Source organism: Zootoca vivipara, chromosome 15 (assembly GCF_963506605.1).
Source record: "Zootoca vivipara chromosome 15, rZooViv1.1, whole genome shotgun sequence".
NCBI classification, from domain to species: Eukaryota; Metazoa; Chordata; class Lepidosauria; order Squamata; family Lacertidae; genus Zootoca; species Zootoca vivipara.
In genome coordinates, this window is record NC_083290.1 from 5,207,768 (window position 1) to 5,223,483 (window position 15,716).

Below are 15,716 nucleotides of genomic sequence, written 5' to 3' on the forward strand. Positions count from 1 at the left end.
CAGCGGATCTGCCCAGAGTTACAATTCTCAGAGTGGTTTAACAACCAATGCCTCTTCCAAGAGCAAACTGGGAGCTGTAACTGAGAGTTATTCAGAGTGGCCTCAGCAAATGTTATATCCCGAGAGAAGAGTTCGTAGCAGCAACCCTAACTAACAAGGCACTCTGAAGAAGCAGGAGTAGCCAAGGCAGTGCCTTCCAAATATTTTGGACTCCCACCATTCCTGCCCATGCTGGCTGAGGCCAATGGGGGTGCCACTTTGGCAGCCTTGCCCCAGAACAAAGGGCCTGGAATATTACGGGCGACAACATCCACAATCTCAATCATATTAGATGGCCCAGAGAGGAAGGATGGGCAATCCTAGCCCATGGGTGGGAATCCTCAGGGCCTGGGGGCCAAAAGGAGCCCTCCTCTGGCCCTTGGGACTCCCCCTAGCCATACTCCCCACTTTCCTTGAGTGTCCTTGCCTGCTTCAGATGTGCCCTTGAGCTCTGATGAGACTTTCCAGGATAGAAAATAGCCTACCTCAGGCCTAGCAGCTCCATGGGCAGAAGGTCCTTTAGATGTGGAACTGGTTGATGGCAGGGCCGGCCCTGTCATTGGACAGCAAATCCTGAGGGGCAAGGAGTGGCTGTGAATTGTCGGAGGGCAGTGCTGTGTGTGCCACACATACAGCTTCTCCTGTACCCAGATGGGGTGGAATATGGTGTTCTTCTGCCGGTGTTAATATTCAAACTGTTAGCCCATCTGGCTTCTGCACATGGAATTAGGTGGGCTGCCATCTTGACTTTTGCCTCAGGCAGGAAAATGCCTCAGGGCGACCCCAATCACAGGGGCACTGAAATTGTGCCGTGAGAGCAGAATGCTTGACTAATAGACCAAGGAGAGGTGCCTTTCTCCTTCCTTGCTCATAATACTGGCATTCAGGGGTCATCCAATAAAATTTGATGGGCAGTTATCAGTGATTGTTGGTGCCCAATGAGTCTGGTGGGGCAGAAGACAGGGAGGCCCAATGGGGAGTGAAATATACTCGGAGTCGAGAGTGAATTTCATGCTCTTTATTCAGCTCATATTCATCAAGGAGAAGAAGAGAAGACGAATGGCTCTTTTCCCAAAACCATCTGCTTATATACATTATTTACACAATGGGCCTTGCGTGATTGGCTACTTCAGGGCTACACCTGTGGGCCAATTATATTGTGGATTGACTTCTGCCTGCAGCCTGATTGGCTGCTCCTACAGGCCAATCAGGTAGCAGATTCACTTCTGCCAGCCGCCTGATTGGCTGCTCCAGCAGGCCAATCAGGTTGCGGATTCACTTCCACCTGGAGTTGGATTGGGTAGCTCCCGCTGATTCTGAATCCTATTGTTCTAGGATTCAGCTCAGTACATAACAGGGAGGTAGCAGCATTTTAGAAATATTCCACTCTGCCATTTTAGGACTGTCTTCCAAAAATACATATACTGGCTTGCAATGCCTTTAATGTACGGCGGGTGTTTTTTTGCTGCAGGTCTGGAGGTTATAAATTGAATTATAGAATATCCCAGGCTGAATTTTTTTATACCAAATAAAATAATTCTATATCGTGCCAAGTTAAGGCGAAAGAAAGGCTTTCTCCACAAAAGGCAGGTTTAATTTGTGGATGGTGTGATCATGAGATGTGGTTGACCAATGGTCTAACCCCCTGCCTCCACTTTTTTTAAAAGCCAATGTCTCTCTGGAACCTGTTGCCCAGCAGCCGCTGCAGGACTACAACTCCCATAATTCCCCTACCCATGGCATTGGCTGCACTGCCTGGGGCTGATGGGAGTTGGAGTCCCAAGGGGCTTCCAATTCTTTCATCGAGGATAAGCCTATTGATGGCTTATGGCTACTACCGGTAGTTGTGATGGCTGTGTGGAACCTCCAGTTTCAGAGGAAGTATATCACTGAGTGCCGGTTGCCAGGCAGACAATGATGGGAAAGTGCTGAAGCCTTCAGGCCTAGCTTATGCCTCCTATACCTGAAGGCACAGTGTTGGCCACCAAGAGAAATGGGACATTCTCTCTGTGGACCATTTGTCAGATCCAGAATTTGTCTAGATTCTCTGTGTGAAGGAGAGAGAGAGAGAGAGAGAGAATCAGGGGAGGGGTTTGTTCTTTGAATATTTTTTATTGAAAGATGTGAGAGAACTCATCAAAAAAAATTGAACAGATAGATACCCGAATAACCAGCACTTTTCTAATCATGTCATTAAAAAATTAAAACAATATATAGCACACTGTCCATGTGATATTTTAAATTTTAGTATAGTTTTAAAGGTTTTTTCTTTTCCTTTTTTGTTGTTCTGGAGTGAAAAATAAAAACCTGAGGTTTATTCCTGCTTTTTTTTTAATACCCCCCACGCTCCAAAAGAGATTTCCCCTGCCCCATTCATTCAACATTAAAATTTCATTTTCAATGGTTATATACTGGGAGGGGACGCTGTTCCCTGTAGAGTCCCTGTAAAAAGGATTTAATCCCCCCCATGTCTTCAGAGCAGTACTGATGGCACGATTGTCTTTGAACAGGCAGGGTAAGCCTTTTTTTAGACACAAAAGTCAAAAAGAAAACCCAATATTTTCTTCCATTCACAAAGAGCTAAATAGGTCTTCATTTACAATATGTATGCTCACGTAAAATGAAAAAACAAAACAATGAAATGTGACGAGTTAAACTCTAATTATGTACACTCCAATGTACAACTCTGAATAAATTAATACCAATTTTTGCATATTTTGGGATTCGTATAGCTTATTTACACAAATTACCATTTATTCCATAAATATTATGTTTCTTTTAATTTTTTTTTTCTGGTACACAGGTTGAGTTCAAGAAAAAAGAAAGAAAGAAAGTCAATCACACTGACTGTACCAGTTTCTAAAGATCACTGTGGATGATTTTTTGATGGCTTCCCAAGAAAGGTGGGTAGCTGGGTGTCAACTCTCAGGAGTCTGCTGTCCTCTTATGTACTGCGCCCCAAATGAATGTCCAGTGTTCAGTCGGCCAGAGTTTGTAGATTTAAGAGGAAAGAAAAATTCTTCTCCCCATTGTTCCTGCTTGAAAACAATGTCCGCATTTCAGAAATTCCATCCTTATAGGTAGAAAGTAGCAAAATGCCTTTTCCAACAGTGCTGATTTTTATTTATTTATTTTTTAAAAAGCTATAGGAGTAGGTGGCCTGAATCATACCCTTCCATGACCACAGCTCTCTCTATATATATCCTGCTACAACCACCAGAACCAGGAGACATGTGTGCATTTGGGGGCAGATGTGGTTGTGGGGACTGACCTCCTTGAACCCAGGTCAGCACCAAAATTCTCCCATGCTTCTTACCAAGAGGTGATGTTCAAATGATGGAGTCTATCTCCTTCCTCCCCTGTTCCACCTGGGTGCCTCTGTAGTGCATCACACCTGGGCTCCCTCATCCTTACTCTCCCTTACCTTAAATCCCCCCCTCCTCCTTTTCTTAAAATAAATATTTATACTGTGCTGTACACACCTTTTCCCCCCAGCATCTCCTGATCCCTTTTGGAGGGGCTGCCTCTCCCAAGGCTAAGTCACTTAGGAGATTCCCTTCCGGGAGAGACTTCCCTCTGGGTGTCTAGACCACTGACCAGTCTCTGGATGTTCTGGAGCTCATTGATGGAATCCTTTAAGGACCCTTTAGGGGACAACGAGGCCCGTTGGCTGCTGGGTTTGTGAACGGGTAGATCCGAGAGCGGACTGGATTCCCTGCTGCTTCCGGGCTTTGAACCTTCTGAGCTGGCATTCAAGCTGGTAGGCAGGCCAGTGGTTAGGAGGTTGGTGCTTGGTGGGATGGTGACCGGGATCTGGTAGGGGCTGAAACGCAGGCGAGGACGGGCGCTGCTCAGAAAGGGGTTCCGGGATAGCGAGCTGGCAGTGGCGGCACTGGTCACCGGCATGGCAGACGCTGCGGCAGCTGCCGCCGCCATGTAAGTATACGGGTAAGGGAAGAGTCCGCCAAAAGTAGGCACAGGGATTCCCTGGGAACAAGGAAAGACAAAAAGGAGGTTACGGAATTTCACAGCTCACATAAACCACCGGTTACAGAGTTGAAAGGAACAAGCAAAGAAATTGTGTTAAATTACAGCAAACAGATTTGGCTCCATGTAGGCATGATCACATCTTAGCATGTTTTATCTATTGCCCTCTTGGTGTTAAAATTCATACAGGTCAATTCTGTGTCCAGGGCAGCTGTCTACCAGCTCCACCAGGTATGCTGGCTGAGACCCTACCTGCCTGCAGACTGTCTCTCCAGAGTGGTGCATGCTCTGGTTATCTCCTGCTTGGATTACTGCAATGCGCTCTACATGGGGCTACCTTTGAAAGTGACCCAGAAACTACAACTAATCCATAATGCGGCAGCTAGACTGGTGACTGGGAGTGGCCACCGAGACCACATAACACTGGTCTTTAAAGGCCTACGTTGGTTCCTAGTACGTGTCCGAGCACAATAAAGTGTTGGTGCTGACCTCTAAAGCCCTAAACGGCCTTGGCCCAGTATACCTGAAGGAGCATCTCCACCCCCATCGTTCAGCCTGGGCACTGTGGTCCAGCACCAAGGAGGGCCTTCTAGCGGTTCCCTCACTGCGAGAAGTGAGGTTACAGGGAACCAGGCAGAGGGCCTTCTTGGTAGTGGCGCCCGCCCTGTGGAAAGCCCGCCCACCAGATATCAAGGAAATAAACAACTACCTGACTTTTAGAAGACATCTGAAGGCAGCCCTGTTTAGGGAAGTTTTTAATGTTTGAAGTTTTATTCTGTTTTTAATGTTCTGTTGGGAGCCACCCAGAGTGGCTGGGGAAACCCAGCCAGATGGGCGGCGTATAAATAATAAAATTATTATTATTGAGATGGACAAATCAGTCAATTTCTGTTTTACCTGTCGCCAGGGCTTGGAGGGCCCTGAAAAGTTCTACACAGTTAACTGAGATTTTATCTTAGGGACAGCAAATACAGACACACAGGACTCCCTCTTCATATTACAACATGGAAGTCCACATTGTCTTAAGGACTTTTCCAACTTAATATTAAGTCTGTCTCGGATATACTGTGCTGCTTTTTTTGTACTTCTGTTCATTGCTTATTATGTTTATTCTTCTGTTGTTTTTATATTGCCGACGCAGAGTTTGTTGCACATTTGGCATATCCAGCCTTATTTCTCTACTGCGGTCCGCTTTTAATTTGCAAACTCTTTGGGGCAGGGAATTGTATCGTTCTTTTCTTTTCTTTCTGCTTATGCTGCTCTGGATAACAAACAAAAGGGGCTATGCAACTGGTGAACAAGCACAGGCTTACGGTACAGTCTAGTCCAAAGCAGCCCCCACCCCCAAAGCTCAGTCTGCCTCCCTCCTTCCTTATAACCATTCCAGGAGGGGGTCCCGCCTGTCAGCTCCTTCCTCCTTTGTGTTGTCCTTGTAGAAGCCAGCAGGGAGGAGGATTCCGAGGAAACTAGAATTAGTTGCCTCTGGAACAGATGAACACAGCTGTTCCTGGAGTGAACATTTTGAATGATTTTTATATACATAAATGGCAGGTAGAGAATCAGAAGCCCTTATTTCTCTCTCTTAGCTCTCTCTTTTATTTTTAATGCTTTCTAGCTTTTGCCGTCTTCCGCTACTTCGATCTATAATTGTGTTTTGATTTCTTGATGTCCTCCGCTGTGTGTTAATGAGGATACACACAGGAAGGTGATGGATGGAGGATGAAGGACAGGGAAGATCTCCCAGGGTGGGATGCTGGGAGAAGAAAGAGAAACTTCCCAGTTGAGTTGGAAGGGTTCACCAACTTTTGTGGGAGGCAAGGGTTAAGATGTGCTTCCAATAGAGCCCCCCCCCACTTGTTCCCTTCTTTTTTCAACTTGTTCTTTTTGTTTTTGGTTGGTCGGTCTTCCTTTCTATTTTTCGTGTATTTGTCTTGTTCTTGGCTTTTACTGTATAGTATGTTGGAAAGTTTCAAATTTTTTTTTAAAGCATGACTAGAAACTAGAGACTAGAAACATGATGGGTCCAGCTTGTTGTCCACCCCCTCCCACACACCTTTTGTCTAAATGACGTTGTGCAACTTCCCTTCTGCCTCAATCCAGGAAAATCTCCTGCCTAGATACTAAATGCTGCTTAAATGCACTTTGGGTTGCAGTATAATTAAAAGCACAACTAGATCCGTCAGCAGATAAAGCAGGCTTGAAATTTTATGCAGAAAGGATGAATAAATAAATGCCTTGATTAACCAACGAATATTGAAAAAGAGGTTTTAAAAAACAACAAGAAGGAACTTGCTTTGGAAAGATAAAGTCAGGCCAACAGTATTGTCTACACTGGCTGGCAGCATCTCTCCAGGGTTTCAAGGAGGGAGTCTTTTCCCCCCCAGACCTACTCAGAAATGGTAGGGGATTGTACCTGGGACCTTCTGCATGCAGAACAGATGCTCTACCACTGAGCTAAAGTTCTTTCTGTAAGTCCAGGTGAAAATGCCTGAATCTGTAAAATTCAGTTCCTCTCAGTCTTCTCATATTTTTTTTTTCAGATTATCCCATCAGAGTGCATTGAAAATCAACAACACATCTGCATGAAGTTGTTATGAGCGTTCGACCTAAGAGATGCATTTCTGCTATTCTTGATATATGTAGTTTTGAGAGTAATTCCCATATTTCCATGCACTTTCCCATATATACCCCACATGCATGCACACGCGTGTTTGTTTGGCTGGTAAACAGCATTGCCAAATCTGGAGAATAATGCCAACCACCTTTAACTCATGCTTCCTAACTGAGCTGCAGCTAATCTTAAAAATCTGCCCAATTCTCTAAAGGCTTGCAATGTAGTTCAATGGCCGCAACAAAATTTCAGGCACCATTTTTGTGTGAATTTCACCTAATTTGTGTGCGATTTGTATGCCCAAGGTACACATGCATGCAAGTTATTTCCTTTAATATGACTGTATTTTTGTACATCATCTTCACTAATAGAAGCATTTTGTCAGTTGGCAGTTTACCAAAAAAAGGTAAAACAATAAAACCATCAATAAGAGGAATTAACAATGAATTAAAACTTTCCCCCCCAAAAAATATCGACAATAAACTAAAAACATATGAAAACTCTCATTAACTTTCTAAATATCTGCATCATTCCTGTTTTTAGTAGGTGCTGAAAAGTGTGCAGTGAAGAAGCCTGCCTGATATCAACAGGCAAGGAGTTCAACGTAAGCAGTTTATAATTTTTCCCTATATAAATAAATACAATTTTAAAATGGGTTCTGCAAGGTTCAGCCTGTTCATGGGTTAGGAGGGGATACATCTGAGTTATCTCGGGTTGGTTCCAATCTGATACTGTAATACAGAAATATAATGGCCCTTCTTTATAACATTTAGTGGACTCTTTTATTGATTAAATTTTTAAATGAGCTTTCAGCCAGTTGGTTTTATTTAAATAAATTTGCACACTAACCATGATAGGTCCCTTTTATCTTAGACGTTAATCGTGGTTAGTGTGCAAATTTATTTAAATAAAACCAACTGGCTGAAAGCTCATTTAACAATTCTTTAAATCAGTTGATGGCTCTGGTTTTTTTTGGGGGGGGGATATGCATAGGGGGGATTCACAAGTGCAGTTCTGAAATTACATTCTCAAAATGGGGCACCCTCCAGCATATAAACAGCAGGCATGTCAGAACAGATTGCATGTTTTCAAGTGGGACCTGCAACAAAAATGATAGTTTAGAGTGCACTTTTCCAGTGTTCTAGTCAGCCAGCCATGCCCTCCTCTACCGCACTCCATTCCGCCTCCCCCCTTCACAGCTTTCCAGTGCCCCCACCAACACTCAGTCTGCATTCTGTGGCTGCTGACCGTGCTCAATCCTCATTGGGTTCATCCATCATTATCCCCCCCCTATATTTTTGTTATTCTGCAAGCCTTGAGGCTTCTCTGTGCCTGCTGGTGGGTGGGTGGGTGGTTCCACTTTGACTCTATACACAGCGGCACTCACAACCCAAACATTGGAAATATAGAAGGAATAGTATCCCAGTAGCCATTCTGGATACAAAACTAGCACAAGAAAACAAGACAAAACTAAACAAGAGGAACCAATGGTCTGCCTCATTATACTTCTGCTTCCTGTCCTCCTAAAGATGAGTAGAATCATCTCAGGGTGCAAAGCAGGGTCAGTGAGAGGGTGTGGCTTGGGGAAGGAGGTGTGGCCTAGGGAGAGAGGGTGTGGCCTAGGGAGAGTCCTGAGGGCCAGGCAGAGTAGCCTGGAGGGCAGGGCTGCATTTGCTCCCCAGGCCTGAGTTTGTGCACCTTTGAGTTAGACCACCAGGTTCTGAAAACAGGGTGTGGAGGAAGCCAAGGTGGGTCTGCTATTTTCTTTTCTGTTTAATTATTATGTAGAGGGGGGGGCCAGGGCAGATAAGAGTACGAATGGCAGGGAATGGTTGCGAGAATATAAGAGGAGGATGAGAGAGAAGCGGAAATAAATACTCATATTGCAAAAATAAACTCGAAATGGAAGTGTGCCACGTGCAGAGGCTAAATATGGGTTCTAGATCTGAGTCGGCTGGAGGCTAGGCCAGATGGCAGATCAAAGACCAATAGGATCAACCTTGACTGCAGCTGAGAATGGCAAAGGCCCCAGAAATGCACATCGGCCTTCAGCCCTTGCAAGACAACAAAAGTAACAAGACTTTTGTTGTTCAGTGGCCATTGTTCAGCCCGGACACTGAGATCCAGCGCCGAGGGCCTTCTGGCGGTTCCCTCACTGCGAGAAGCAAAGCTACAGGGAACCAGGCAGAGGGCCTTCTCGGTAGTGGCTCCCACCCTGTGGAACGCCCTTCCATTGGAGGTCAGGGAGATGAACAACTACGTGACATTTAGAAAACATCTAAAGGCAGCCCTGTTTAGGGAAAATCTGTGATATTTTAATGTATGTTGGTAATTGTTGGAAGCCGCCTAGAGTGGTGGGGAAACCGAGCCAGATGGGCAGGGTATAAATAATAAAATAAAAATAATGACCAACGCAGCTCCTAGTTAGAACTCTGGCATGCGCCCCCACAAGATCCTGTGGTGACCACCAGCTTGGAGGAATTCCTGGGGGAGAAGTCTGTTGATGGCTACCAGCCATGATGACTATGGGCTGCCTCCAATCTCAGATGCCTCTGGGAAATCAAAGTAGGGGGAGCCACTGCGGGGCTCAGTGAGGTTCCTGGAAGAGGCATCTGAGAAAGAGATGCTTCACGGGTCCTCCTTTGGCCTGACCCAACTGCAGAGCTTATGTACTTAGCCCTGCCTGTCTGCACGTTGCTGCAATAAGTAGTCTTTTGCAGCACATCAAAAAAAAAAAACCCACAACTCGTCATCTTCTATTTTACAAAAGGTCCCCTGACTACGGCTAGCAGAAAAATCTATATGCTGCAGGTGACCAGGTGACAAGCCAGAATTATTGAAGGGCATCCCAGCACTGGCAGGTTCACCTTCTGGCAAAAGCCTTATCCCCTCTCAGTGTAATATACCCAGTAGGGCAAATGGGCCACTGCTCCATCAATCGCAGCCTGACCTCAGTCCACCCTCTCCTGCCTGTTACCAATCAGGGAGCGGGTCTTGCCTGTAATTGGCTCTAGCTTCATCTGCTGACCATCTTCCTGCCTTCTTCCCCATCAGTCTCGACAGGGCAGCACTCGGCACCCAGTCCGAATTCAGTTAAATGCATTCTGGACACACACACACACAAACCCCTTCCGATTTTCAAATCAAACCCAAACAGATAGATAAAACACCCCTTAGTTAGAGACACAAGGCACTTATTTCCTAAAACGTATTTTCTTCTTCTTCCCGTAAGCAAAAAGCAAGCACACCCTCCCTACTCAACACACAGCCTTGTTTCAGGTCCTGCTGGGGAAAAGCCATAGCTCAGTGACAAGGCTTGTGCTTTGCATGCAGAAACTCCCAGGTTCAAACCCTAGCAGCACATCCAGATAGGGCTTTGAATGTCCCTTGCCTGAAACCCTGGAGAAAGCTGCTGCCAGCCAGTGTAGACAATAGTGAGCTAGATGGACCAGTGGTCTGATGCAGCACAAGGCAGCTTCTATGTTCCTATGATGTCCCAGTCTTGTGCTTCTAGGAAAGTCCCCCAAACAAGGAGGGCACCCTAATGACAACAGTTGTGTACTGAAGTCCCAATAATTCCCTTAGAGGCTTATCCAAGGCTCCTTAATGCAGGCATCCCCAAACTCGGCCCTCCAGCTCTTTGGGGACTACAACTCCCATCATCCCTAGCTAACAGGACCAGTGGTCAGGGATGATGGGAACTGTAGTCCCCAAAAAGCTGGTGGGCCGAGTTTGGGGGTGCCTACATTAATGAGAGCAGTAATGGTGGCGATCAAGCCAGATGAGGAACGGTCGAAGGCATTGGGTGTCTTTAGCCCAGAGATTATTAAGAGGTGACTATGATAGCTGTCTTCAGGTATTTAAAGGGGTGTCATGTGGGTGATGGAACAAACATGTTTCCTGTTGTTCCAGAGGGTAGGAAAAAGCCAACGGAACCGAATGAAAATTAAAATGGATTGGGGATGAACATTAGGAAGAATTTCCTGACCCGCTGCAGTGGCTGGTGCCCATTGGAACAAGTGGGGCAGAACGCAAGGAGTCAACACAGTAGGTGGCACCAGAGCAAATGAAGGGTGTGGCCAACTTAATTATAGTTTTGTCTCCATCCACCACCCAGCTGAGTTCTACAGGAGATGTCAGACAGGGTCAACCTCCTGGTCTGGTTGTCAATAAGAAAGCAGGCAAGTGGGGGCTGGCGAAAGGCAGGTTGAGGTTGGTGTGGCAGTTCCCCTTTTGCCCTAAAGGACCAGCTTCTTCAGCTGACTCCAGTAAAAGCCCATGGAACAGACTGCCTCAGAATTCCTGCGTCAGCGTGCCGGTTGCCTGGACCAAACTCTCAAAAGCTCTCATATCCTGCACAGGACCTATGTGTACAGTCCCCAGGTGCAAGATATGACGGTGTGGCAGCAAGGATGACACAGAGAAAGCTCATTTGCCTACATATGCTCATTCATTCCTATGCACCTTAAGAAGAGCCTTGCTGGCCTTTACAACCACTGCATATGGTCCTTCATTATACCCATTTTGCAGATGCAGGAGTGAATACCGAGTCAGGAGGGCTGGCAAAGGGCCGGATTTGAATTGCAGAGACTTCCCTGGTTCACAAACTGAGCCTCGGTGCAGCCTGTCCTTGTGCTTGTTGACTCAGAGGTAAACCCATTGCTTGAGTTCAAAGGGGCTTGCCTAGGATTGCAGCCTTCACACTTAACTATGCTGCCCGAGGAAAAGACTGCAGGAACGTAGGAACCTGCCTTATAGCAGGTGTGGCTGTTTGGCCATCCAGTCCAGCACTGCCTTCTCTGACTGGCAGTGAGTCTCCAGTCTTTCCCATCACCTGCTACCTGGTTGCCACAGCAGCTGACAGTGCGGAGTGAACCTGGGGCCTCCTAAAGGCAAAGCACATTGATCTACCTGGGCACTGGGCTGCCCAGGTTATTACATCTCAGCACCATTAGCCATTTCCCCCTCCCAAAACAGCTCGCCGCATCTTGCCACCTTACCTGAGAAGCCAACATGTGCTGGGAGAGGTGGAAAGGGAAGGGGGTGGCTGTGCCAGCCGCTCCTTGCGAGGCAGAAAGGCCTCCATTCTCCAGGCTCCCTCCGCCTGCCACTGATGCTAGCAAGTGCCCCATGCCCATGGCAGAGAAGGCCCCGGGAGCCATGGCAAATTGTCCCGGGTGGATGAAGAAGGGCTGGCCGGTGCTCAAAGGGTTGAAGAACTGCTGGCCGTGGAGCCCCGAGAGTGCCAGGCTTTGCAGGTGCCCGGCGCTCAGGTGCGGAGGGCTGTCTGTCTGCACCATCAGCGGGGCAAATGACTCCTTGCTGCCCCCCAGGGTGGCGCAATCCGGAGCCTCTTTCTTGGATCCTTCCTGCTGCTGCTGTTGAGAGGGCTGGGGTGGCTCTTTCCTGCGCCCCTCCACCTTGTCTTTCTCCAAGCCCAGGGGACTGAAAATGCCCCCTTCGGCACTCTCTTTGGAGAGATCGCTGGCTTTGCCGGCTCTCTCTTTACTCCGCTCTTCGCCACCTTGCAAACGGGGGCTGCTGTGGGGGCTGCAGTTCCCAGGGTCAGGGCTTGTTCTCTTCCCTTCGGGGAGCTTCTCCAGCTCTTGGTCGCTGCCCTTGTCTTCTGCAAAAGGAGAGGGAAAGTAAAATTAAAGAGGGCTCTTGTGTTGTTGGGGTTTTTTTTATATACCTTTGGTTGCTTCCAATATTCAATCACATAATAACATAAGAGGAGCTTGTAGGATCAGACCAATGGCCCACCGAGACCAGAATCCTGTTCTCACAGTGACCGCCTCTGGCAAACCTTCAAACATACAACCAGCTTCCAGCAGCTGGTATTCAGAAGCATTGCTGCTTCTGACAGGGGAGGCAGGACATAGCCATCAGGGCTAATAGCCAAAGAGAGCCTCAACCTCTAGGAATCTGTATAATCCCCTTTTAAAGCCATCCAGGTTGGTGGCCATCGCTGCCTCCTGTGGGAGGGAGTTCCATAGTTTAACTCTGCGCTGCATGAAGAAGGACTTTCTTTTATCTGTCCGGAGTCTTCCAACATTCAGCTAAATTGGATATCCATGATTTCAATTGGAGAGAGAGAGAGAAACCTTTCTCTATCCACTTGTGCCCATGCCATATATAATTTTATAAACTCCTATCATGCCCAACTCTTGCTCGACTTTTCTCCAAACTAAAAAAGTTGCGAACTTTATAATGTCATATTCAGGTTGCACACTGGAAGGTCTTATGCAATAAACCTGCTCCCCCGAAAGATCAGGCTTTTTCTTTTGCAAGAAGGGAAGTGATGGGGAGGGGGAATGCACTGGAAAGTGTGTGATGAATGCAATGTTATATCTAACCTCCCTGTGAACAAATCAGAACAAACCTTCATTAAATAGCAGGCATGAATCTAATCTCCCTGCAATCAAATCAAGGTGGATGCTCCATAAACAGGTCATCTCGAAGTTCCCTTTGCCTATGAATCATCAGAGTGCACATTAACCAAATCTCTAGCAAGGGGATGATGTTGTTGTATTCAAAGAAGTAAGAAACCACTTACAATGGAATAAATCAGGGATTGGGGGATTTCCACCCTGGGGGTCAAATATGGCCCCCAGACCTCTCTGGCCCTTGAAACCCCCTCTCTGGTCCAGCTCCACAACCAGGGCCGCATTTGACACCCAGAGGGTCCCCATCCTTGGAGCACAGGATGACAGCCCAAGTTAGTGTAAAATAGAATGGACTGCAAGAGACAGAGACCTCACAACACATAAGGGGAAGGGGAAGCCATATTGAGATGGGCATTTCTATTTGTTTATATTCGATTCTTTTTAGATAGCCATCATTCTGCTATGGTCTGTGGACTGACGCAACAAACACTCTTCTGCTCTGTAATAAAAATTAAATGATCAGCTATCGCTTATTCAGCGCAGCTGATTGACCTTCCAATTTGAGGCCGCTGCAGGAGACTGCCCCCCCCCAAAAAAAACCTCAAAGGAGAGGAGAAATATATACAGGTGAAGAAGGAAATGAAGTGTGCTTAGAGCCGCTGCCAGGGGGCGATAGAGAACAGGGTCATTCGCCCCAGCCACTGACCATTCTCGCCAGCAAAGCGATCGGGGGAGAAATATATATACAGTACACACACACACACACACGGCTCGCTCTTGAGATCCACTTATCGTGCAACGTAAAAAAGGGGGGGTTCTTACTCCACTTTATTTAAAATCCATAATTTTGCACAGTTATAAACAAACAGTGAAGGGGCGCCTTCCCCTCTCCCTCTTTCCTTCCCCCAACTGGAAGAGAAATTCGATCTGTTTTGATGGGGGAAATTGCCCTTGTTGAAATGGGTAATTGGAAGAAAAATAAGATGTCAGAAGGATCGTATTTGTTGCTGGGAGTGGAGAGCAAGCGGGTAAGATGCAACAAAGAGAGAAAATATATAAAAACATCCTGTATCTGTTTATGGAATTGGAAATAAACTGACCCACCAGATTCAATGGGGCTAATCCCGAACCTAAATGATGTTTACTCGGAAAATGTGTTGATATCCATAAAAAATACTTCTAAATATGCATGCATATTATGCAGGCAACAAAGGAAATGACTTCTTATTCGTCCTTGAGATCAGGCTGCAAATCCATAACAAAAAAGATTTATCTGAATCTTGACGTCTGAGGAAACAAATTCCTAAATTTCCTTCCCTGAACGCATGCCCCATTTAACTCTGCGGGAGTTACTTCTGAGTAGACACGTAAAGGATTGCGTTGTTGAGTCTCTTGCCTTTTAACTCCAGTGGTTTCTATTTTGCAAATTTGATTTACAGGTTGTAAAAGGGGCGGGGAGGGCGGGATTGCAAGCTAAATCACTAAAAATGTGATGATGTTTTTCTTATTTTATTCCTCTCCCCTTTGAAAGCTCTCCAGTTTTCTTTCTAAGCTAATATTTTTATTGGCTGGGAGTGAGGAAAGAGAGTTGAGTTGATGAGAAGCCCATCGAAGTAGGCTTTTTCTTTCGACAGAAATAAAATCCAAAAATAAAAATAAAACCACTCTGGTTCTTAAGTTAAGCGCAGCAATCTTGATAAGAAACTCCTCACCTGAGGATTTATATCTTAGATTAGATACTCTGTTCAAATGAGGTTTACCCCCAGGGAAATATATTCGTGCTATCCTTTACATGGGTTTTCATGGAATGAAGCCTCACAACAGAGTTTTTATTCCTCCTAGGAAGTGAGCATTGGATCACAGACCGAACCTTAGCTGTGGTTCTGGATGCAAAGATCTGAATCAGTAGAAAGCACCTTCCTGTGTTCCTAAATTATCATAGAATCATGGGATTGTAGGGTTGGAAGGTGACCCCAAGGGTCATCTAGTCCAACCCCCTGCAATGCACCAAATCCTACATAGGTTTCAAGGGTTTAGCCCTAGGGAATGTCATTTCAGGTACCTATTCCACATTGCAATTCTAAGCACACTTTTCTGAGGTGTAATAACCCAGAGCCACTGGTTTGTATGCAGCTAAAAATGAATCCTTTCCATTCATTTCAATGGGTCTCCTCTGAGCATGGCTGATGCTAGACAGGTAGTACCACCCAAGATTTTCAAGGCCTTGACACGGCTTGGTGCTAAATTAACGCACACCCACGCACATGCTGGTTAAAATGAGGCATCGTTCAGTGCGATCTGAACCCCCCAGCCCCAGATCTGTTGCTGATTAAAAGAAAAAAATCATTTGATCATTCGGATCGCAAGTACAAGAAGGTAAAATAGCTGCCGTAACCCCACTCAGTAATGTGGGAATGATATTCACACTGGCAATCTCACAAGCCTGTTGTGAAAAGATGTGTTAAGCACTAGTTTGAATGCACTCAGAGTTCTTAATGAAGGGGGAAATATTAATTTTGTTCTTAATCAATAGATACAACCCCATGGACACAAGGGCATGCCTTCCAGCCCTGCACCTGTTTACTCAGAAGTAAACTTCCCATTGCATCCAACCTGGAGAAAAAGATAGCACTTTGAAAGGCCAGGAGCTCTTTATGTGGGATCATTTGGGGGAAAGTGGGGAAGCCCCATTG

The 15,716-nt window shown here is 46.1% G+C and overlaps 1 protein-coding gene across 1 annotated transcript in view; it reads right to left on the bottom strand.

Moving 5' to 3' along the window:
* Nucleotides 1-1,067: 1,067 nt before the first annotated feature.
* TBX2 (T-box transcription factor 2) overlaps nt 1,068-15,716 on the bottom strand; it is a 36,925-nt gene continuing 22,276 nt past the window's right edge. Inside the window, exons 6-7 of the mRNA XM_035139564.2 lie at nt 11,638-12,263; nt 1,068-4,026 (exon numbers count right to left, since the gene is read on the bottom strand). Coding sequence (XP_034995455.1) covers nt 3,580-4,026; nt 11,638-12,263 — 1,073 coding nt within the window. The 3' untranslated portion in view covers nt 1,068-3,579. The remainder of the gene's footprint in view (nt 4,027-11,637; nt 12,264-15,716) is intronic.